This window comes from Lepisosteus platostomus, chromosome 17 (assembly GCF_059453375.1).
Source record: "Lepisosteus platostomus isolate fLepPlt1 chromosome 17, fLepPlt1.hap1, whole genome shotgun sequence".
NCBI classification, from domain to species: domain Eukaryota; kingdom Metazoa; phylum Chordata; class Actinopteri; order Semionotiformes; family Lepisosteidae; genus Lepisosteus; species Lepisosteus platostomus.
Window position 1 is genome coordinate 16494862 of NC_142627.1, and position 23442 is coordinate 16518303.

The 23442-nt window shown below is 33.3% G+C and overlaps 1 protein-coding gene across 26 annotated transcripts in view; it reads left to right on the plus strand.

Moving 5' to 3' along the window:
- nrxn1a (neurexin 1a) overlaps positions 1-23442 on the plus strand; it is a 352697-nt gene that overhangs the window by 8299 nt on the left and 320956 nt on the right. For 17 of the 26 annotated variants that reach the window (XM_088610470.1, XM_088610478.1, XM_088610489.1 and 14 more), the window contains exons 3-4: positions 11198-11215; positions 12786-12815. The exons of 8 other annotated variants lie outside the window; for them this stretch is intronic. In XM_088610470.1, coding sequence (XP_088466596.1) covers positions 11198-11215; positions 12786-12815 — 48 coding nt within the window. The remainder of the gene's footprint in view (positions 1-11197; positions 11216-12785; positions 12816-23442) is intronic. One more of the 26 variants, XM_088610479.1, reaches the window with a different exon arrangement.

Below are 23442 nucleotides of genomic sequence, written 5' to 3' on the forward strand. Positions count from 1 at the left end.
GGCTTTGTGGATGAGGTAGTTGGGACCCATCTATAAAATGAAACAAAGATTTGCTACAGTCATTTGTGGTGAAGTTGGTGGAGGGGACTTTGAGTAATAATTGCTGGGTAGAAAATTATGATGTTACATATTTATACATTAAGAGTGCAGGTAGAGGGAGATAAGTCTTTCCTTGTACATTTTGTTATGTACTCAATTTATAGAAATGTGGATTTATGGCATCTGTGGTAATCTGATGCCTTATGCCTTATCATGTTTAATAGTTTAATTTGTAGTCAGTTTAAATGTTTAACAACGTTTTTAAAACCCCAGTTGGAGAGTGTGTCAGCACTTTCTTGTTAGATGATAGATTCTAGTTCTGTATCTGTTTGATACATTAAATCAAAGTTACATTTAATGTCTTCTTTATAAAAATGGACATGCGATCTGATTTGGAATCAACAGTTGGTATCTGATTGCTAAAACAATCAAAAACCCTCCACAGCTTGTGACCTTGATGCATCTGTCCCATTCATGTTCCCAACAAATACACATCATTTTCTCATACAAATGCCTCTCAAATTTAAATTTGTACTTTTCCATTAAATAATTTAAAAGCTTTCTATTTTGATCAGATGAAGGGATTACAGGATTTTTTCTCTCGCAAATCCCTTTGTTTTGTTGAGACAATTATTTAAATGCACTGGGACTATGTGTAATACAGTTTGAGATGTCAAATTTGTGGCTTTAATCACTCATTAGAAAATCAAATGAATTCAAGGTTTTCTCTTTCATTATTTTGAAATGGTACAATTATACTTATATTTCTAAATATTTAAATTGCAAAAATAATGTCTAGATAGCAAATAATTATAAATATACTTGATACATATAAAGTATATCACTTTATCCAATGAAGAGAGACTTGATCATATTTTATGGTATTTTAATATTTCTTATTAACAGTGAAGAGAAATACTGATCTAATTGCGTATTTCCTTGACAGTATCTTAGTTTTCTGTGTTAAGAATAGGTTCAAGCCAGAATGTCTTTTGGTGTTGTGGTTGTATGCTCATTTTAAGAGTTTGCTTTAGGAATGACCTTCAATATGATTTTTTATTTTTGTTTCCTGAGAATGCTGACAAACATATAATGCCTGCAATTTATGTCCACCTTTGTCTTTAATTTGGAGGCAATTATATTTGTATTGATTTTTGTATTTACGATTACAAGGATACATGTCATTCTCATGAAATAAAAAAAAACAGTATAGTAGCTTACAGTATATCCTCCATTTGACAAGATTTTCAGAGACGAACTCTTCTTGCACAACACAGAGAATGCACTATATTGCTAGAATACAGTAGGATTATTGGGGGGGTTTAAACTTTCTTTGTTAGCACAGTATGAAATGGTTGTAAATCTCTGACACTGGTACCTCCCACAAGTAAAAAAGGAATATAACAAGAGTCTAGAGAACATCTTCTGAAGGAAGGTGACTGTTTGGTTAAGGTTAGTCAGGGGAAGATACTGAGGCTGTAGTAATGGTGTATATGAGAAAAGGCAAGCAATTATAATTAAGATTAGTCTTGTTAGAATAAACCATGAACAATCTTTTGCACCTAGAAGGTATCCAGTGACTTCCTAACTAAGCTGTATTTCATTAAATAAAACACCAATATAATGATTTCTCTCTCAGACTGTGAATCCACACTGGGTTTAAAGATTAGAGGGATTTTCTTGCATTTCTAGCTGCTGAAGATGTAGTTTTTTAATATAGCTGCAATTCTTCTGTTGATGTGAGCCTGCAACATTTTGTATCTCAGGTTTCCACATTGGTAATAAAATGAATTGCTTTTTGCTTCTACCTGGTGATGCAAACGTAGATTATTGCTATCCCTGCCCTTCTGTAAAAGCAGACAGAGAAAAGAGCAAGTGCCAGACAGTATTAATTTTAGATTCCTCACCAAAAAAGCCTATGATGTGTACAACGTCTGTCTTTGTGACTCACATCTTTTAGTCAGTCTCCTCTAATACAGTGCAATACTTTGGTTCTGTTTACTTCGGTGAACAATGTACTGTAAGTGTCATCTATTTTAAAAGGATTTCTATATATAATGTTTTGCTCCACAGTATATATTTTAAAAGAAAATTAGTTGACTTAAGAATTGTAAATAAAGACTGATACATATAACAAAATTGATTTCCTCATTGTTGGCCTTGAACACAGATCAGAGTTTAAACATACAGTACCACTCATGTTGTCACCTCCCTTATCTTATTTCACTTCTGTACTAATCTTGACGAGTGAACAAAAAGTGTCAATAAAAAAGCAAAGAGCAAACTTTATACATAAATTGGATCCAAAATCAACCATGCAAACATTGTCTGAGGAGAGCAAGGATTGAGGAAATATATTGAGCCAATTCAGTATAACAGTGAAAAATGTATATGTCAGATACATACTATAGGGCTTATTTCTTATTTTCAATAAAATAAGTTATGTAGCATGCAATGGGTACTTTTAATTGCTGACATAATTCACATAGGAAACATTATCTGGAATTTTATGGTATGATCCAGATTCTTTGTTTCTTGTTTCAATCATGCAATTAATGATTCAACCAATCTTGAAGCTTCTGTTTGACTTAATATAATTTAATATATATGATGAAGGTAAATATAATAATGCATTTCACAGTATGACAGTAAGAAACATTCACATCTTATGTTCACAGGTATTGTCTCAGGCATTTTAACATATATAGGTTGAGTGGAAATGTTTCCTATTTTCTTTAAGAAAATATGCTTAAAGATTATATAGGTGTAAAAATGACTAATAAAGGAAATTTGTTTTGTTCACTGAGAACTAATTTTTTAGAATGAGCACTGTAGATTACAAAAAAGCAGAACTTGTATTGTACAACAGCAAAAGTCTATGTGAAGTTGTCCTGCTAGTTTTTTCGCAGAGAGGCTAAATCTTCAGTTTGTTTTACAAAAGGCTATTTGTTTTCATAGCATACATGTGTAATTAATTACTCTTTTAATTATAGTAGAAAAATGTTCATTTTAAGGATCCTACACCAAAGATATTTAAAACATAATGGCAACATTATCCTTGGATAGGAAACAAGCTACTACATCAGTGTTGTTTAGATTCAGTGTGTTCTGTGCAACCAAAACCAAAAATACATCAAAGGATCATTTTACAGGAGATGTACTGTATTCAATGCTGGTTCTTTGAGATCAGCTCAACATCATAAAACTACAGTACTGTATGTTTTAATCGTATCATTCTTTGGTAATTAAGAGGCACTGTCAGTTGTAACAAGGTTTGGAGACAGTTTGGCGAATGTTACAGATTACATAAATACTATGTTTTTTTGTATAGCCTAAACTATAGATCACGGTCAAAAGAAAACAAGTATAATGTACAAACAAATGCTTGCTATTGGTTGGAATGAATTATTGGGGGGCTTAATGGTGTTGATGACAACTGAAAAATAACTTTTTGTTTCATAATCCAGTTTTACTGTGATACTGCAACTGAACTCCCATTGTAGCGCACATCTTTAATATTTATCAGAGATATTGCATGCTGAAAGAAGATTTAGTTCACATCTGTAATGCTATTTCAGATATTGTCAAATCAGGGATTAAGGTTATTAGAACTATAAGCTACTCTGTGATTATCCCCAGGATCAGAAAGAATGCAAGATGCAAAAGAATCAAGAGACTTCTGTCACATCTGCCATCTGAATCCTTTTGTGTGGCTATTTCCTGATAAACGTGATATTCATAATAGAAGAGGTCCCAAATTGTGCTGAAACAATGCAAATGTTATTAAAGCATTATACTTAATAATAACACATTGTACTGCATAATAATAACATGGTTATATTTTGAGCTGCATATCATTTAGTAATTTCCTGGTATTTGGAGAAATAGTGTTTTGTGTCTACCTTTTCCTTATTTTTGTGGAATCCATTTTAACTGATTTTTTTTACCAGAAAGATAAAACACATTTGAAATATGCTGTATACATTTGTATGTAGAACCAACTCTCCATCATAAAACAGTAACATTGTTGATAATATTAACTACTGTCTATTTTCCTTTAGATATTTTAAGAATAATACATATCTGTATAGGAAGATTTTAGAAAGCAATATTTTTAAATTATAATTTTAAATTGCTAGCCATCTGGGCCTCTGAATGAAAAAAAACCTTTAGATCTCTTGTTTCTTCTCTCATTGTGTTGATAAATCTGTGAAAGTACTCATATCAACAATGCACATACTGTATGCCCACAATCTGTCATTTTCCACAGAGATGTAATTTTTCCATGATTAGTTCATGCCTTGTACTTTTTATTTTTATTATATATAATCATATATAATATGTGATTGATAAAACAAGCAAAATGTATGAAAGATGTATTTATTTCCAAATCCAATATTTGTTTCTGCTGACTACTAAATACTTTTCTATATCCAGTTTGTTCTGATTCTATAAATCATTTCTATATAGAATTTTACAGTATATTTCATATTTGAAAATGATGTGTATGTATATATAGTATTTTATTTATTTATTTCATGTTGCAAGAACATTTCTTTAGTTGCGGGACCTCTATGTCAACATGGAAGTCCAGTAAATTATAAAGCAATGTTACCAATGTTAGTAGGATTTCCCAGAGTGCCTTACTTTACTATCTTATGAAATATGGATTCATTGTAGATAAATATTAATAACAGAAATGTTGAATGTTTTTTAAATAATTATTTTATTTCAATGAATACATTTAAATTATATTTACAGTAAGGAGAATAAGGAGGAAGTATACCACACTCCCCATAACTACCCCACGTAAGGATATTAATGCTACTCATTAAAACAAATTTATAACAAAGACAAAATCCACAGACTGTAGTGCCCAGACAAATGCTGTTAGCTTTTTTTCCTAATTGATAATGCATTACAACATTACAAACAGAAGTTCTGTTATATCTCTAATCAGATATTATGTTGGATGTCTTTTGGGCATGCACTTACATATTTCATTAAACTTCTGTGCAATTCAGTAATTGACAAAATTATATGAAGAAAAGTTTAAAGACCGTCTTTATTCTCTATATTACTAAACTTTAATTCAACATTCTGAATTACTGCTAATTTACATTTGAATGTTGAAGATTTACAGTACAGATATACATAAAATAATATAGATGTGAAATACTGCAATAGCCATAGTGCTGACATGAACAAGTAAAACATGCAGCACCTACTGTATATCAATTACAGTGGAAACTGGCAGACAATGTATATCTTCAACTACTTCAGGATTGCTCCTGCCAGTCATTGATATTTTGTTGTCAGTGTAACAGTAACTGGAGGTCTAAACTGCATTAGCTGGAATCTGATGTGCATTTACCTTAGTGGAACTTTCTTAAATGTTTAATGGGTGATCCAGGCAAATAGATCAACAAATTTTCACTGCTGATGAAGATGAATATGTAATACCTGACTTAGGTTTTGTGGCTGTTTTTGTTATCATTAGAGTTGCTGGTCATTAAACAGCCAGTCACATACTGTTTTATGTTTTGGGGGTAATGAGGAAGACTACAGGTTTTGAGATGTCAGATGCCACTAAAGATTTGCCTTAAATACATTTGACCTACCACACTTTCAGACACTCTTACTATTATGTACATTTTCTTGATTTCAGTTCAGTTGCAATTTAACAGCAAATTGATCCAGCTAGTGATTTGTACTTGAATTATCAATTGGTTCTTTCACATTTTTCATCTTTTACTTTTCTTATAGAAAGTCCATTAGAAGCCGTAAAACTACACCACTGCACTCAGCCATTTTGTATGAGGATAGCTGTACAGTATTTATATGACAGATATGCAGAAGGATATCTCTTTAAATAAGTTTTATCTTTCACTAAAATGAATAGTAATTGGATAATTAATCCCCAATTATGCAATATAAATGCAATATATTTTACTAACAACATTGTGTTGTGTGTTTTCATGTTTAAACCTTGCATAACAAGTTTGAACTTTTTGAATAATTGTTTAATATTATCGTAAATGTGTTATTATGCAGTATATTTCTTTATCACATTATCAAGATGTATGTGACTAACGTTTTTCCATTATACCTATTAAGACGCGAATGAAAAATAAAATTGATCTCTCGAAGTGCAGTTACAAAGTGGGACAATCGATTCTTTAATCAAAACCTTTCCAGCATTACACACACAATTAAGCCTGTGTCATAATCACTTAGGAACAAGCTCCAATATGACTTACAAATTACTATTTTGTGGTGAACAGAATCAGATTTATTGTGTTTAGACTTCTAGTTTCTGATTTATTTATGCACATAATTGAAAAGCCTTAATTAGCAAAATTTACATTAATTGCATTGCACTGAATACAGTTTTAGGTAACCCTGAAGGCAACTGATGTTCTATTAATTAATTAGCAGAAAATTATACCATTCGATCATTAAAACCTCTTTGAGGTTCTCTCTGTTTAACGTATTTGAGGGGAATGTGCTGGCTTCCAGTGTAACCTTTGGCAACACATACAGTATATTGGTGTCTGGTTATTTTGTGAACTTTTGGTCAGGTCAAAAATGTGCTTAATACTAAAAATAAAAGCTGGGTTGCAATGCAATATCACCAAGAAGATTGAAACAGTTTATACTCCCTTATTTGTTGAATGAAAGATGAGGATGAATTGTTTAAAAGAAAGAAAATGTTGTGTTTCCAGATAACTATGGTATTTTACTATAAATGTGTTCTTAGGATAATTGTAAAATTATTATAACACTTTATTTTACCTCTGCAGTGGGAATATCCTTAACACTTTGTGATATAAGTAAAAGGTAGTTATAAATATATCTAGTTAATGAGAAGTCAAGCAAGATCAATCAGTTTAAAGGACCCATGCTAAGTCAAATAAAACTGGAATCAAATCAAAAACTGCATGAACAACAGTCAGGCCTAGTTTGTACCAAAGACCCATGAACACAGTATGATGTTCGCGATGGTGACCATAATCTGTTTTTATAATATGGCTCTAGATTTAAAACCAGGGTGGGGCTGGATCATTTTTCTTTTTTTTCTTTTTTTATAAAATAAAATAATTCTTAAATATTGGATTTTTAAAAACTTTTATGTCATAAACAACATCATAAATAAAATACAATACAACAGTTGTAATTCTACGAAAACCTTGATAACAGTGTGCAATAGTGGAAGTGATAAATATGAGAAGTGTAAGCATTAATCCTGAAAGTTTCATGTGCCAGTCAACTGGCATGGACATAATCACAGCAAGGTCATTCATATTAATTGTCCCTTTGTTTGTTGTTGCATTATTACTGAACCTCAAATCCTGTATGATTGTGATTTTGGGTATACTGCAGCACTTTAAAATAAAGCCTATCCATTCTTTTTTAATCACAAGATGCGGTTTCAGTCACAGTCTCACCATAAATTTGGGACTTGTGTTTTTTATGCTGACACTGTCCTGAGATCAATAACAAAAGAGAAATAGGCTTACTTTGAGGAATATTTGACTGGGTCTTTTTTAAATGAGGGATTTCATTAGGAAGATTAATCCACTATAAATACCTTTTTTCTAAAGTTGGCTTGGTTTCACATTTTTTTGTTCTGCTGTCTGTTACCATAGAGTAAATACCTGTACTTTCAAGATCTTAAAATTGATTTCACATTAATATTTATTACTGTATGTCCTTTATTACAGTATTTTACTGTAGGACTAAGTATGCATTTATGTAATATGGTAAAATGCTGAATGTCTCAGAGACTGAAGTCTCCCCTGATGCATGGGGTTTGTATTTTGAAAGAGCAGCAATTGGAGAGGTGAGCAGAAATTTTACAAAAGAGCCCCCTACTTCCTTTTGTGAAGTTGCAGCTTATAAAAATAATGTTACTCATGATTCAAAGTGTGATACTGTGCATTGTTTTGCACTAACAGCCTTGGGCTGTTACAGTTGTATTTGAACTCAGTTACTATGCAGCATATTTTCCTAATATGAGCTGAATCTTAAACCAAATAAGGTAAAAAGCAACAAAAATCAGTAATGGATCTAAATGATCTGATGGTAAGGCTAGAATTGTATATTTTAGTTGAACTTCAGAAATGCAGCAATTCAGCATTGCTATGAGGATAATATTAAAACAGAACATCTGAACGCCTCATGTACACATAGCCATGTGTCTTAGAGAAACCTGTGAGCTACTACTGTAGCTGGCCAAAACTACCAAAGAAAACTACTGTAATTTGGGTTTTGATTAAATACTCTGAGGCATGACATATCCAGATAAGTACTCCTTGGGTTTATATTTCCCTTTAAATGCTTAGATAAAAATTTTACATTTGTGATTGTCATTAAACACATTTGTTTTGAAAAGCAGGTCAACAGTTTTTTTTATATTACTCTTGTCCTGAACCCAGAGCATATATAGTCTGAATGCATGATGTTGTTTTTGTTGTAATATCTACAAAGATTTAAGGAAATGTTAGTTACTTTTTGCTATAATTCAGAAAAGTATATAACTTACTATGTATAAATGAGGCAATAAGCAGATTTTTGCAAAAATGCTATCTTTTTTAATATTCCTGTTAATTGTGCAATCTCCATTTCAGGTATAATTAATTTTCATTTTTTTTTATTTATCAGGAAAGATTAATGTTCTCATCAGTTCTGGTTTCAATTCACGCAAATTTCAGCTTACGCTTGTGAAAAAAAAAACTTTTTTTTTAAATGCGTTTTTGGTTATGAACGATGACAAAGTCACTTTAAATTAATCTCTTGATGTAAATAAGGCTTCAAATGATCTTTAGTTTTACTTATTTATTGGAAGAACAGGAAATGCTTAGTGCAATAATGTATAGTATGTAGAACATTTCAAGAAACATGTTTCGGCTTTTGAGTATTTGAAGTTATTTTTAGAAAAACTATGAACACCTTCTGAAACATATTCTCTTAGGTACATACTGTAATTATTATGTTACCAATGAAGGTTGAGTGTTAGTCACTTAAGTCTTGAATTAAAAAAACTGCATCAAGACATTGTGAAGAAGACGCATTATCAGAATGTTTGTGTCCAAAGTCACTTAAACCTCCATTTGCAACTGTATGTTTGAAGAGAGTGCAGTAGGTCATCCTTGAATACATATACTGTAGCACTTTAATCATTTGTGATGCTTTTTGCACATTCTCGGAGTATCTCGGAGTGGCTAATCTTATTTAGTGATCTTTTTAAACAAAAATTAATTTTTGTTCACATGAAATGGTGCTATCATATTTGGCTGTGGTGCGTGGTATCTCAATTGGAAATGAAGCTGACTATTCTGGTAAGTGTGCAGTCAAGAAGACATTTTTATCGGGCACTAAATCAAGAGGTAGGAGCTTGCATTTCTAACAGAAAAAGGACATCAAGCTGTCCTTGATTCTGGTCAAATGCTGCTTGGAGAAGCTCACATGTGGTCATACCTACCAGTGACTGGAGGCAGCCTGTGTCGTGGATTAGCAGTGTGTGCCTGTGGAGATACAGTAAGAACAAGTGAGTGATATCAGGCTGTGGGATATATCTTTTACAGATGAACTTTAATTGAGCCATTTAAGTGACAAAAATGTGTAGGTTAATGATGACAGGTACAAGGCATCTTTGCCGTTAATCTTGATCAATGGAATTGAAGAGAAAGGGGTTACCAGCTTCAAAGTCTTCCAGAAAAGCACTGATAATCACAACCTCTGAGTGTTTTGTGAGTTTAACTACCTGCAAGATCATCTTTAAAGGATTCCAATAAAATGAAGAACAAACATGTCAACCTTTTTAGAATAAAAAAAAACATGAAACAAGCAAAAGCATAATTGCAGATATTGCCCTAAGAGAAATGTTGATGACAGCTGTTGACTTTCTTACATGTCATGCTTCTTAAAGATGTTAATTTTGCCTTTTCTTTTTAACAAAGCAGAAGCTACATCTATGCATGATGCAAATGCCCTTATGTTCACTAGGGGCATGGTTTATTTGCCCTCAGGGTTAAAATATATCTTAAAAGAAATGATTTTATACATTGCAAAAGGTGTTACATGCACAAAAAAATTAAATGGCCCAAAACTAGGTTCTGGTGTCTTCGGATAAGTTTTATTTTTAAGAAGCTACATTTGTTCAGAACAATTACTTAATATGATTACAGAAATTGATTAGTACAGTCTTGCCAATCTTGCTCCATTGCTCAACATTGTAAGTCCATTCTTTGTCAAATGAAGAGATGCTTGTTTTTATTACTTAATGTGTTTTGTTGAGAAGTGGTGCTTGAAGCATTGCTTTCTCACAATTCACTTTGATGTTCCAAAAGCATGAAATCTGGTTAAAATCACTTTTTCCTAACAGGAATCTTAACAGAAATAATAAAACTTGAAAAGGTCAGTTTTCTGAAAGAGCCCAAACTGTAAGTTTGTAAATTTAACCATGACAGAATATAAAATGGAAACTTTAAATATCCTTAAAGAAGATTATTTTATTCTTCAAAGTAGATTGAAGCAGGAGCTTTATCAGCCTGTCATCAAAAGCCATTGAATGCTGTCAGATTGTATTTTACATTTAATTTTCCATTTTTCTGCATGACGTTTTGAAAATGTTTCCATTATGACCTTAAGTCTGTTAATTTAATTTTCTTGTTGTAATTGTTGTCATTTGCTTGCAAGTATCACCTTTTTTAATTCCAATAAATCTTGTTTTAAGGCTAAATTATTTTGAAGTGTTCATTATGGAAAGTTTGGTTGGACACTGGGGGTCAACGGCCATAGGATTATCATCACAAAAAACAACTCATCACCAGCACTTTTTAAATATTTACCGACAAAAGCTCTAAGAGGAAAACTGTTAATAGGAAAGAATGCTCATGTCAGCACAAGTCGTTTGTGCACCCGGTAGAGGTTGATTACAGAACTGATGCGTCTCGTTATTATTTCAATTAAGCAGTTGATATTAACAGCACTGCTTCTCTGGTGCTTTTGTTAACCCCCTTGAATGGTGGCAATGGGGCACTTGCATGATGTGTTTGATGCCTTGCATGATAAAGACATGCAATGGCAAGTTCCAGTCTGCATGCTGCTTAATGAATGTCTTCCTTTTTTTCTCCTTACCTGTCCGTGCTTGCAGAAGACAACTATGTTGAAGGTGGGTACTCTGCTTTGTTCTGTGATTCTTTTCTTGTCTGTATTTCTTTAAAAAACTTCCGCTGTGTGATTGATACTGTTAAGCCGGATGTCCACAGTACGGTAAGTAGATTTACTTTACGTTGATATTAACAGAAATCCTTGGACATGAGGCATCTGCCTTAGCAAAAAAAAGGTACTTTTAGCATGGCTGAGACTTCAAAGGCCTGTGCTATACTTTGCATTGGACCAATATGCACAGTTAAATAAAATAGATTGGCTTGTTCATATAAAATTGCTGTCAACTGACTAGAGACATGCACGAATATATTCTATTGTGTGGAAGGGTGTTGTCAATTAACTCACTTGAGTTATTCGTTATTACTTATCTTCTGCAGTAATATCTTCTCATACATAGGCATTTCTACAAGGCAGCACCCTTGAAACTCATAACAAAAAACCTTATTAAAGAAGTTACTTTCATGAGGTGTAATGCTGCTGTATATACAGAAAAAAGTTTGAATATAATTCAGTTTCTATAAATTGAAACATTGACATAGGTCTCTGAAGGGAAAAAAAATACAGCAGTTACAGAATTACATTATGTACTGTGAAAACTGGTAAGTAATTTTTGCCAAACCATTGCATTGCAAATTCCCTGATTTTATAACTATTTACAGTAGGCCACACCTTAGCCTGGTAGTGTCTTACAAAAAAATGTACAGAATACAACTGTGTTCTGAACATATTTCAGATTTGTTTTCTATGTCATATTCCTTAGAGATGAAGTATAAAGCTGAAAACTGTAATCAATAAAAAAGTGATTTCATATCAAATAAATCATGACATGCTTGTCCTTGATTTTAGCTAAGATATTTTGTGGTGAAACAGACCATAGCTGTATGTTAAGTAGAAAGACCTTAGAGTCTTACTCTAGAACAACCTCACTCTTGCATGACAGGCTTTACAGGTGATGGTGTTATGACAGAAGCAAATACAAGTGCTTCTTGGAAGAGGTGGCCAATCCAGTTTTGAATGTAAGCATCGGGAGGAGATGTAATTCAATCAATACTCTTAAGTATTGGCTTCGATGAGGGGAAAATGACCAGACCCAGCCCATCAGGTTGTGTTTGAAAAATGGAGAAACAATGACTGCTAAATATATATATATAAACTTGGTCTTAAAAGACTGAGATAGACTGTGTAACTTACAGTATATTTGGGCAACCTGAATTTCCTAAAAGCTATTTTTCTTCCATCACTTTTCCTGTTTCTTTGCAGTATAAATATGGTGTCAAGGTATGGTAGGGGAGGTTGGGGATTTGGGTATAAATGATGCCCCCTTTTCAAAAAATAAAACAAAAACGCCTTTTATCTTTCAAAGTAAGTGTGACGCAAAGCATTTCAACCACTGGTTGAGAAAATGCTTTTGGAACCTCCCTCTCCTACTCAACTTTCCGCTCCCCTCTTCCCTTTGCGATGCAGACATCTCATGAGAAGCAGATGCCTGCCACAAAGCATTCTTGTCACTGTGACAGATCCTTCCCATGATCCCGTGTTCTATGCTGACTGTGCTCTTGTTTTCCTTCAAGGTCTGGCGCACCTGATGATGGGCGACCAAGGTATGGGCTCTGTTCCTTTTCCTCTCTTGCTTCCATCGTTCCTTCTTGTGCTCTCCTAGCTGCTTTATTTTTACATTTCGCCACTGCAGAACTCAGGCCAGATGCTTGAACGCTACCTTGCACAGTAAATGGATGGTTTGGTTATCGGCCATTTTTTTTCTGCTGTTTGTTTTTCTTTGCCGTTACTTTATTTTTCCCTTCTAGCTTTACGTTCCTCTTTTCCTGCAGCACAAAAAAACATTAAAAGAGACAAAAACAACAGGAAGATAGCACAATGAAAAAAAAATGCAAAGTGAAAAGGTATCAGAATAATGAAAAAAGGAAGCAGAATACAATACAAATCTGGCAAGCAAAAACTGGGGGATGCTAGGGATTTTGTCTTAAGTGTGTTTGAGAGGGATGTTCACTGATCCAACTTATTTTTGTTTCATTGTGGTTTGTAAAGCAGGGTTGGTGAAATCATGCTTAGGGCAGTGCATGTCTATTTTAAAACATGTGCTCCCATTTTGGCTGCTGGAATGCCATTGAAAATCTCCTTATCCCAGTGAGTGGACTGACCTTCCCCTTGTGACAGACATTTTCTCATCTTGACACCATTTCAGTAGAGCACGGCAAAGTGTATTTCCCTCTGCATGCCTCGGTGATGCAGGAGTATTGATACTTGGCTATCCCTGTGTGTCGCCCAATGCATCCACGGAGATCTCTATATTCTCCTCACGTGCTCATTCGTTCTTTCCATCAGTGAGTTTTTATTCCGCATTTACATACAGTCACGAGTCTTATGAGTGTCTCTCTCCTCTTTTATTTTCTTTCTCTGTCTGGAAACGCTTTCTTCATGGAACCATTTCATCAATTGCATAGGTAAAACTAAAGGTACTAAATGTTTTATTTTTATTTATACACATATAAATATACACATATACAATTGTTTGTGTATTATTTATATTTTCTGTAGTGTTCAGTAAAAGTGCTATATAATAGCCTTGAGCATGTTAAATATATGTATATGCAATTGAATGTGCTGAAATGCAGAAGGTAGGTGTGGTCTTTGCTTTGATTTCACACTGTTAAAATGGCAGGGATTTCATATTGCTTTATGCATGGAATTATAATTGACACTTGAAAGGGGATCCTCATTCCTGTGGTTGCCACTCAGGCAACTGGACTGGTAACACCTTTTTTACTGTTGAACATAAAAACTGTTTGCAAGAATATGACACTGAACTTAACATTTGGTTCAACATATTCTGTTCCTCTTCATGCAGCATGGGGTAAGTGATCTTATAAATCTCACCATTTGATTCTTGTCCCTGATAAATGTTAAATAGCAGTCATACAATTGCAGTTTTATTTACATTTAAAAATGCACATATTTATCAGGGATCAGGATTAAATGACATGGCAAGTGAAAGTTTATGATCATGTTATTTATTTTGCGATATTTCACTGGGAAACTTGAATTGGGGAACAGCAATATTTACATGTGTCAGAGAGATAATTTATTTATTAAAGATTAATTAAGAAGACCCCTTTACACCATTTGAGAAGATTCTAAAGAAGGAATTACATGTGTCTTACATTGTCAAAGGACAACTGTTTAAAGTGAACCTGACACTAATATTCAAGTTTCACAGGTTTCTTTTGCAAAAGCTATAATAATCTGCTTCAGTTGGCTTTCATCAGAAATCCAAGCTGTGATTAACCACCCTTAAACTGGATTTACGTATTTTTGTATGTCAAAATGTATGGTTTTGTGTGTATACCAACTTCATCTTTCAGACAGGTAAGAATTTTACACTGAATTTGTGTAACAACCTAAATAATCACTCAAGACCATTTTTTCAATTTTTATTTTCCACACGCAAATCCATAAATTATAACACATTTTATCAATAAGATGAAATTGTTTTTTCTTCAATTCATTGACCATATTAGTACCATCAATGAAAGCTGCTTTTGAAGAAGAGACTGAAGATATCAGGTAGGAGGACAGCAAAGAAACATGCAAACAAAATATAAACAAGTTAATTACAAAAAATCTATAGCGTAATGCATGCATTTTTTTAACTGGACATAAACATAAAATGCATAGAGTTGTTATTCATTTTGCTTTAAAATTCACAATGGATGGGATAAAACAAGCAATGCTGTCTCACATGTTTACAGGTAGGTGCTATTTATCTTTCTTTATTGTGAATGTGGCTTGTCAAAATGCAGATGGTGACATAACACTTAGAATGCAATGCTCTTGTGCCCACAGGTGGAATAGATTTCTTAGATTACATTCACAGAGCATTTTTGGTGGTAAAGATGGAACAGTATAGCACATAGGTTGTTTGTTGAGAATTGTCCTTAATCCCATAATGTGTACAGTATGTGCTTGATGGACTGTTCAGTAGGGCAGAATCAGTGTGAAGACACTGCCTTCTAGAATGTGTGTGTCTTACAAAGCTTACAAAAGGCAAATTCTCCTGGATTCATGTTTCATAACTTGGCATTAGTTACTTTTTCCCCCTTAATTAGTAGAAATAGTTCTGGTTGGTCATATACTGTATGTTTTATAAATATCTTTTTGAGTGACCTTATACAGTATGTTTACAGCCTTACAGCAGTTAACACGTTTGCTGTGATGTGTTTTGATGGTACTATTAAATGATTTTAACATTTGCAGTAACTGTCTTGATGGTAAAGCTTATATTGTTTTTTAAGCCTTGTATATAGGTTATACTGACATCAAAAAGGAGAAAAAAAAGGTTAACAGGGTGATCAGTTGCCAATTACACAAGACTTGTGACCATCTATTCATCCATTGTCAGGGAATTTCTTTTTGTTTTCTGGTAAGGGTTTCAGCAGTCCAGAACCAATTCCAGAAGCATAGAGTACCATTTGGAATAACATAGTGGAGGGGACAGCAATCCATCACAGGGTAATATCAAACAGGAGCAATTTTTAACCTAAGCAGTGTTTTCGGGGGTGTTGTGATGAAACCAGAGTACCTGGAGATAGTCCATGTAAACATGGGGAGAACATGCTCACTATAATAATTGTATAAATTTGAAAAAAAATAAATAACTGGTCAACAGCAAGTAAAAAAAACAACAAATTAATAGGATCTAAAAATTGTTTCCTCGTCTTATCAATGAAGACATGATTTTTTGACCATCCAGATATACATAAACAGTCCCGGCTAACTTTTTGGTTGTGCTGAGTTGAAGAGGATTCATGATACGATGACTACAAGAACTATTTAATAGGGTTGATAGTAGTTGAAGGTGTGGATTTTCCGATTACAACACAACAACACAACACAACACAACACAACTATAGACCTACCATCCATGGTAATGCTAAGATAAATTGTGCTTTAAATCAGAATATAGACAAATACAGCAGGTGAACAAAATGAAGAGCCGTACATCACAGATTTTATAAACAGTGAAATTAACTGATAAACGGTTTATTAACTATAGTTTCCTATTATAAAAGTAAATGACTTCTTCACAAGAAGTACTGTTACAGTGTTATTATATTATGGTATATATATATTTGATCTCAATATGATAGTAAAATAAAGTTCCTTAAAAATCAGAGTAGCTTATAAAAGGTATTGGTACACTACTTGCTCCTATGTCTTTGTCCAGTTTCTAGTGTTTGCAACACATGACCAAAGCTTTTTGCTAGGGATAACCTTGCTAGGAGAATCTGGACATGCTGATATTGCCATTACAATCAAACATACACAGAAGAAAATATGTATCATATGGTATCATTATGGCTATACACTGATTATGGGGTCATGGAGCTATTTTCACATTATTTATTTGGGGTTTATAAATATGGTTTATTATTATAACTCAAAAGTTAATTTCTCAATCTCACTAGACAGCCAAATATTTAGTCCTTGGTGTAGCATACTCCCTCACCATTAATTTATTTCTGTTGTCTTAATTGCTCAGAAAGTCAATGTAGATGTCTTAACATTAAATCCCTCATTGAGGAGATAGTGGACAGTTGAGCCCATGGGCTGTGCGGTCTTTAGCAATGGAAGATCCTTATAAATACCTTCAAATGACAGGTAAATATGGGAGTATCATGTCCCATACAGTTAGTATCATAAGTAGATCTGGATCGGAAATAGTTTAAATGAAGCTGATCAACAGAAGTGCCAGTTAAGGAGTGATCCTGTATGTTTCCTTAGAAAGGATTTATTTGTCTGGATCATTAAAGTTCTCTATAATATTATAAACTCTTGCATCTTGTGAATTTCTCCTTTTTAAAGACAATATGTGAAAGGGTTAAACTAAACCAGCAGAATCTGTCATGCTAAAATTAAAGACCTTCACGGACATTGCAGACAAAAGACATTTCTTTATGAAATCTTCTTTGGGTTTTAGCATTGTCTACGCTGGTCAGGTGTGTAATCCTTTTGTGTATACTTGTTTGGAGTTTTCAAATGAATAAGTCCTTGTATTATTTTCAGTAGTGAGGTAGAGATCAAGACAGGTAATATTGAAGGGTTCTGTTCTGCAAGCAACATTTCATATATTAAATTACAATCATTGAGCTTTAATGTCATGTTAAGCTTAAAAAATTACCTCAGGCTGCATACAGCACATCTTATACGAAGAACTAAATGTTTTGTTGCATGTCCAATTGCTTTGCTTTTTTTATTAACAAGTCATCTTCTTAATTGAAATAATACCCGTTAGTCCACAGTTTTAACAGACTGATTTAAAGTCTTCCTGTGTTTGCTTGTGTTGTCCATAAGTGTGTTAATTGTGTTGTCTGTGAATAAGTATTGACTATTGGAATATCCATCAGGGACTTATCTCAGGCACATCCCTCAGTGATTACTCTGTCATAAATTACTGCTATAAAATAGTGTGGTAAACCTTGTCAATCAATAAAGTATTTAAAGCTCTATTAGGGAATAAATAATGTCATGTACATCAGTTAATTTAATGGGATTGCATATTAGGGAGCAGACAAATTTGCATGGAAATTTACCAGTGTGTGCTTCTGCTAAACATACAATTTTCATGTATGAGGAACACATTGAAACAGTACATTACTGTAACTGACTCAGCTGCAGAGGAGACAATATTTAAAATTCCTAAGAATAGTCTATACAGCAGAAATGGCTATTCTGACAAGCCGTGTCTATAGTGTATTTCACCGACAGTAGATTATATAAAAGTTTTTTTTTTAATTATTGCAGATACTGTTTAAAGTCCATGCCAAGATACCTTTGTAATTTGTTCAATCTTCTATACGGAATACAGGGAAAGTTGTAGTTTGAGATCTAAGAGTGTCAAAGGATCTACAGGCAAAATAATTTATTTTGACACTGTCAGAGGAACACAATATAATAAATTATATAATAATAATAATAATAATAATAATAATAATAATAATAATAATATAGGAGGAATTTTGCCCTGGTGATGAAGCGACCTAATTTCAAGACTAATAGATCTCTCTGTAATAGTTTTTGTTTATGGCCATGTCCATAAATGTATGGCTGACAAAGTTGAAAGCCCCTGAAATTTAAGTGAAGATATTTTTCATACATCTAATTCAATGTACTGTATGCTGTGAATAGAAATTGATATACAGTACTGTACTATAGCACAACAGCATGAAAGAACTGCAGAAAGTAATGTGTCTGCCTGACCGAATCTTCATGTGGTTTACTTCATCCTGTCTCCCAAATCACCCTGCTTAAACGCACAAATTCCACACTCTTAGATTGAAGGTTATTGCCATTGTGTCCCCAACTATTTTTGCATACTTTTACAGAGTATTACATTTAATTAAAGGCTTAAAATGGTGTCTATCTCACTCAGACAAAAAATTAAACAGTAATATTAGAATATTTTCAATAGAATGTTCAAGCTACGATTTCCATATTTGGGTTGAAAGTAAAAAATGAATAAAGCAACTGAAACTCTTTGATGGCGTGCTTGTGTTTCGTGAACAGCTTCCCAATGGGACTTTAACTCAGAAAAATCATTTAATTGCTCATGAAGGTCAGTTATACATAGTGTTTCTTTCATGACCTTGCCTATCTCTGGTATAAATGTTATAATTATATCTACACACTAAGCTTCTATTTGGGTGAAAACCACAGTAATTTAAACAAATAAAGACATTTTAGAAAATGTGTGTTTTCATTATTAAAATTATACTCGGTCTTGAATTCAAAAGAATTTTCTGTGTCATTGTGATTTAGATCATTTTGAAACCATTACAAAATTAACCAAAACATAATCTACAGATATGAAATTGTTACTTGCTATTACATACATGTACTGTATAGTATTCTCTCACTCTGATGTGTTAGTAATTTATTTGGCCAGTTTATCCAAAGCAGTTTTTAGAGAAGTGAATTACCTTTTGTCCATACAAATATTACACCAGTTTATAGCTATAGTATATTTGCTAGAATAACCTGGATAAAGTAAATGCACACGCATACTGTATAGAATGATTCTTTATAAATACAAAGCAATACATTACGCAGTAAATAAAAAAAGGTTAAGATTCAGTATTGAGAACCTCAAAGAAATACTGTAGTATTAGTAGGTACTAATGGAACAGTGATCATGTAGTAGAAACCCTTAGCAAAAGATGCTAATCACGTGTACTTGGTAATATAGGGTAATACAGTGCTAAAATGTGAAGATTGCAAGTTGGCAACAAGAATTTTGTCAAAAGGTCTGATTAGGATACAGCTAGGATAATGTGTGAAGGTTGAGGATAAGCCAGTCATGTTGTTGAACCTGATTCTCTGGCTTCTTTCAAGAAACAGCTAGATGAGATCTGTGGTTCAATAAGTTACTAATAACCAGACTAAATGGGAGAAATGGCCTCCTCTCGTTTCCAACCTTTCTTATGTTCTTATGCTCTTCAGATACATTGTGGCTCTGTACTTGTACGTGTTGTGCTTGTTGTTATGCTTAAGATTCATTATCTTAGCAGTCCGTTAACATTAGAGTGGTGTGGTCTTTAATCAAGATTAAAAGGCTTTCTTGAAAGGTTTTGCTGTAGTTGTTAGATTCAGTGGTGAATGAATGTTTAATTGGATGGTATTTTATCTCATATATAATGAATTACACTTAAGTTGTTTTAAATTATTATATTTATAATTGCGGTTGATAGTACTATTAAAGATGAAAAAATATTAAATTGAAATATAAAAGTGTTTTTTTTTGTTTCTGAGTAACATGACTAATGCCATTTGCCATTTATTTTGGAGAAATTGTTTGTTCAGACTGGTATATACATTAGCTCGAAGCTTGTCTAGTGGTCTTTGGTCTAGAGGACTTTGTTCGACATTGTAATTTTGTATGTAATTTGACTGACTGAATTTGGCCTAACAGGTGACATTTATTACAACCTAAAACTAGCAAGCATTACAGGAATTTTGCAATAAACAGTGTAACATGAAAGCAAATAAAATCATAAATGAAGATACAAAATAATGTTTCCACAAGCTGGTCATTATTAATTAAACAGGATGCATAATCAGTCTTACTGTTCAGTTTTAATTAATTCTTAATTAAATTTTTATGTAGATGTAATGTGTAGTCTGAAACGATTGGTCATTTTATGTCGATGACTAATTCAGCACTAAATAAGCACACATCGGGTATTAAAGATTTTAAAGATGATATTTCCCAATAATTTACATTTTAATTAAAATAGCACTGGCATGAAAACCTCTTATTGTATTCAGTTTATAATGTTGAACAAGTGTAACGTCTCTGTACATTGAAATGAAAGCTTGGTAAAATGTTTTCAATATCGTGGAAATCATGAAAATCGGGTGCTCTCAACATAACAGGTAAGGCTTATGGCAGCCTTCTCGTTGCATGCTTTCTTTCTACAATTATTTGTGTACAATGTATATATACTGTACACAGTAGATTTGTGTGTTGTAGTTACTGAGAAGGAGTTAGATTTGCTCAGATTTCTGCAAACAAAACATACAAGAATGATCCTACCAATTCATAATATCTTTTTTGCATTTTGTAAAACCTATGGTTATGTTAATATTACTGTGGCTTATGATATACTAATGAGTACTAAGCTTTGCATTATACCAAGAAGAGATGTACATGGCCACGATGCTTTGTTGAGTAAAGTCTAGAGTGCCGCTCAACCTTTGTGTTGATATGAGGGTATGATTTAAAGACTGTTTTAAATATATATACAGTAGGAAGATTTTAAACGTATTCAGAGGTATTTTCATATATGCCAAAACCTTTTTGTAAAAAAACAACTTTGCAATTAGAATCTCAGTACAAATTTTTCAAAGCTCAAAAATGTAAAAGACACATTATGAACAGTGGAAATGGTGTATGCATACTGTGCAAGATTATTATTCAGTATTGCTTTTACTGTATGTGGCTTAAAATTGTTTACACATTCTCTAGTTGGTTTTTCTTTAAGGAAATACTTTTGAATCCCTTTATTTTTTTCTTAAGAGCCTTTTACATTTCAGAAAAATCTGAAAACGCGGTGTCTTTTCCGGTGTCTTGAAACCTTCATTTTTTTTTTCCAAAGTTAGCTATGGTAGTATAGTAGGTTCTCAACAGCAGTGCCTGTCAGGCTAGGTATTTTATAACTGATGTTATCAGTCTGATAACAACCATATCCTTGTCAAGTAGCGCTAATCTGTGCTCTGTATGAAGACACATATACAGTGTGCTCAAATCATATATACAGTAAAAAAAAATTGTTCTGGCTTTTTGTAGGTATTGCATAGAATATACAATATAATTTCAAGAACTGCTGTACTAATTGCTGTGTATTCTGAGATGAATGATTTTCTCCCTTTAGAGTTTTATCTTAAAGGCGCAACATGGCTTGCTTTGTAAATCTGTTGCTGCTAATGCTACTGTGGTCTATTATATTATAATGAGCATTTTGTTATTGATGATACCAACTGTAAGTAATACAATGCAGTGTGCTGTGTAGTAGCATAAGTATAGTCAACCTCATAGAAACACTTTAAATGCTTCTCTTTTAGAGCTCACTGGTTCCCCAGGCTGGGGACCAAGGAACCAGACACTTCTCTGTGGGTTCCAAAAAAATTAAAATTCATTTTACTCTAAGGTTAGGATTTAATCTTAATAATTTCCCTCATTTATGGAAACACCCTAGCCTTTTAGGTTAATTGAAGATGTGTTGCCCTTCAGAGTGAGTCTGAATATTTTATACATATAGTTCATCTCTATGTGATGATTATCTGGCTAATGATATGTCAGTATAAGCTGGAGGTGGAACACGATCCAGAGGGCTGTGATGACACTGGCACATACATCGCCAAATGACCAATCCTATCAGTGTGACACTTTTTCATATTTTAAGTGGTCTGTCTTTGTCTTCTGGGGCCCCTGCTTGATCCTAGTTCTTAACTGCTGGCCCCTGTTTAGAAAACACACAGCACGGTCATTTTCTTTTTCGGTGCTTTTTATTTGGCTTTACAGCCTCAACTTACAGCTAACATTTGTGGTTTTGTATTCATTCAGTTAAACAATTTCTCATACTGTACAGCTTAACTCTTTGAAAAGCACGAGGTAGTGTACAGTCCTAGAGTTTTCATTTTTGCTCTGGAAATGCCCCAGACAAAAAATTCCCCACTTTTCCCTCTCTGTCTTACAGCAAAACACAAACCATGGAGACACAAGTGGAAATTTTGTGGAAGTACAGTAAAACAGATAACAGGACACGTTTCCTTACCTGTAGGGTTGTGGGAATATGGAACAAGCTAAACTGCCATATTATTGAAGCCGGTACCCTTGGTAATTTCAAGAAATAGCTAGATGAGATCCTGGAATCAGTGAATTGCTACCTACCAAATGTGCAAGATGGGCCAAACAGCCTCCTCTTGTTTCTAATCATTTGTATAGTATGTTCTAATTTTGATGTGGACAGTAAGGGTTAGCTACAGCAGAAGGTAATGGGAAATCTTGTTATAAGAGATTATTATTACGGACTTACTGTATAACTACAATGAAGTATATTATAGACCCTATTATATTCTTATACTTATTCTCAACATTACAAAAAAGCTTATAATTAAACTTTAAAGGTTTAAAAGGGGATTTTCCAACCAGAAGAGATTTGGGAATCCCTGAGGTAAGGCAATCTCTGTAACCCTTCAAAAGATGTTAACGTTTGGGGAGGGGGGATTTTTGTGCAGTGCTTGCAAAGGAAGATCTGAATGTGTTGTTTGAGAAGTTTTAAGAAATAGAAGCTCAGAACCAGTGAAGAAATCTTTCACTAGAAATGAATCCTTATTTCCATTCAGTACTAGAAAGCCATTCTTTTCTAGGTAAAGGGTCATGGTGACTGGAGCCTATGTTATAAATACAAAGTTTGAGCATAATTTTGAGTTTCCTGAAAAACACTCATAAACAAAATTGAATCTTTATATGGTGCAATATAGAATGACACTCTGGACAAAAGTCCATTGCAGGGCATACACATTTACAGTGGCAATTTAGGGACTATTTCAAGCAGTCCGTTTTGTTATTGTTTTTCATGAATGTAAGAGCTAGTTTTCCCACTTTGTATTCTGGTCATAAAAAGCAAGACCAAGTATTCTAAAAGTTATTTG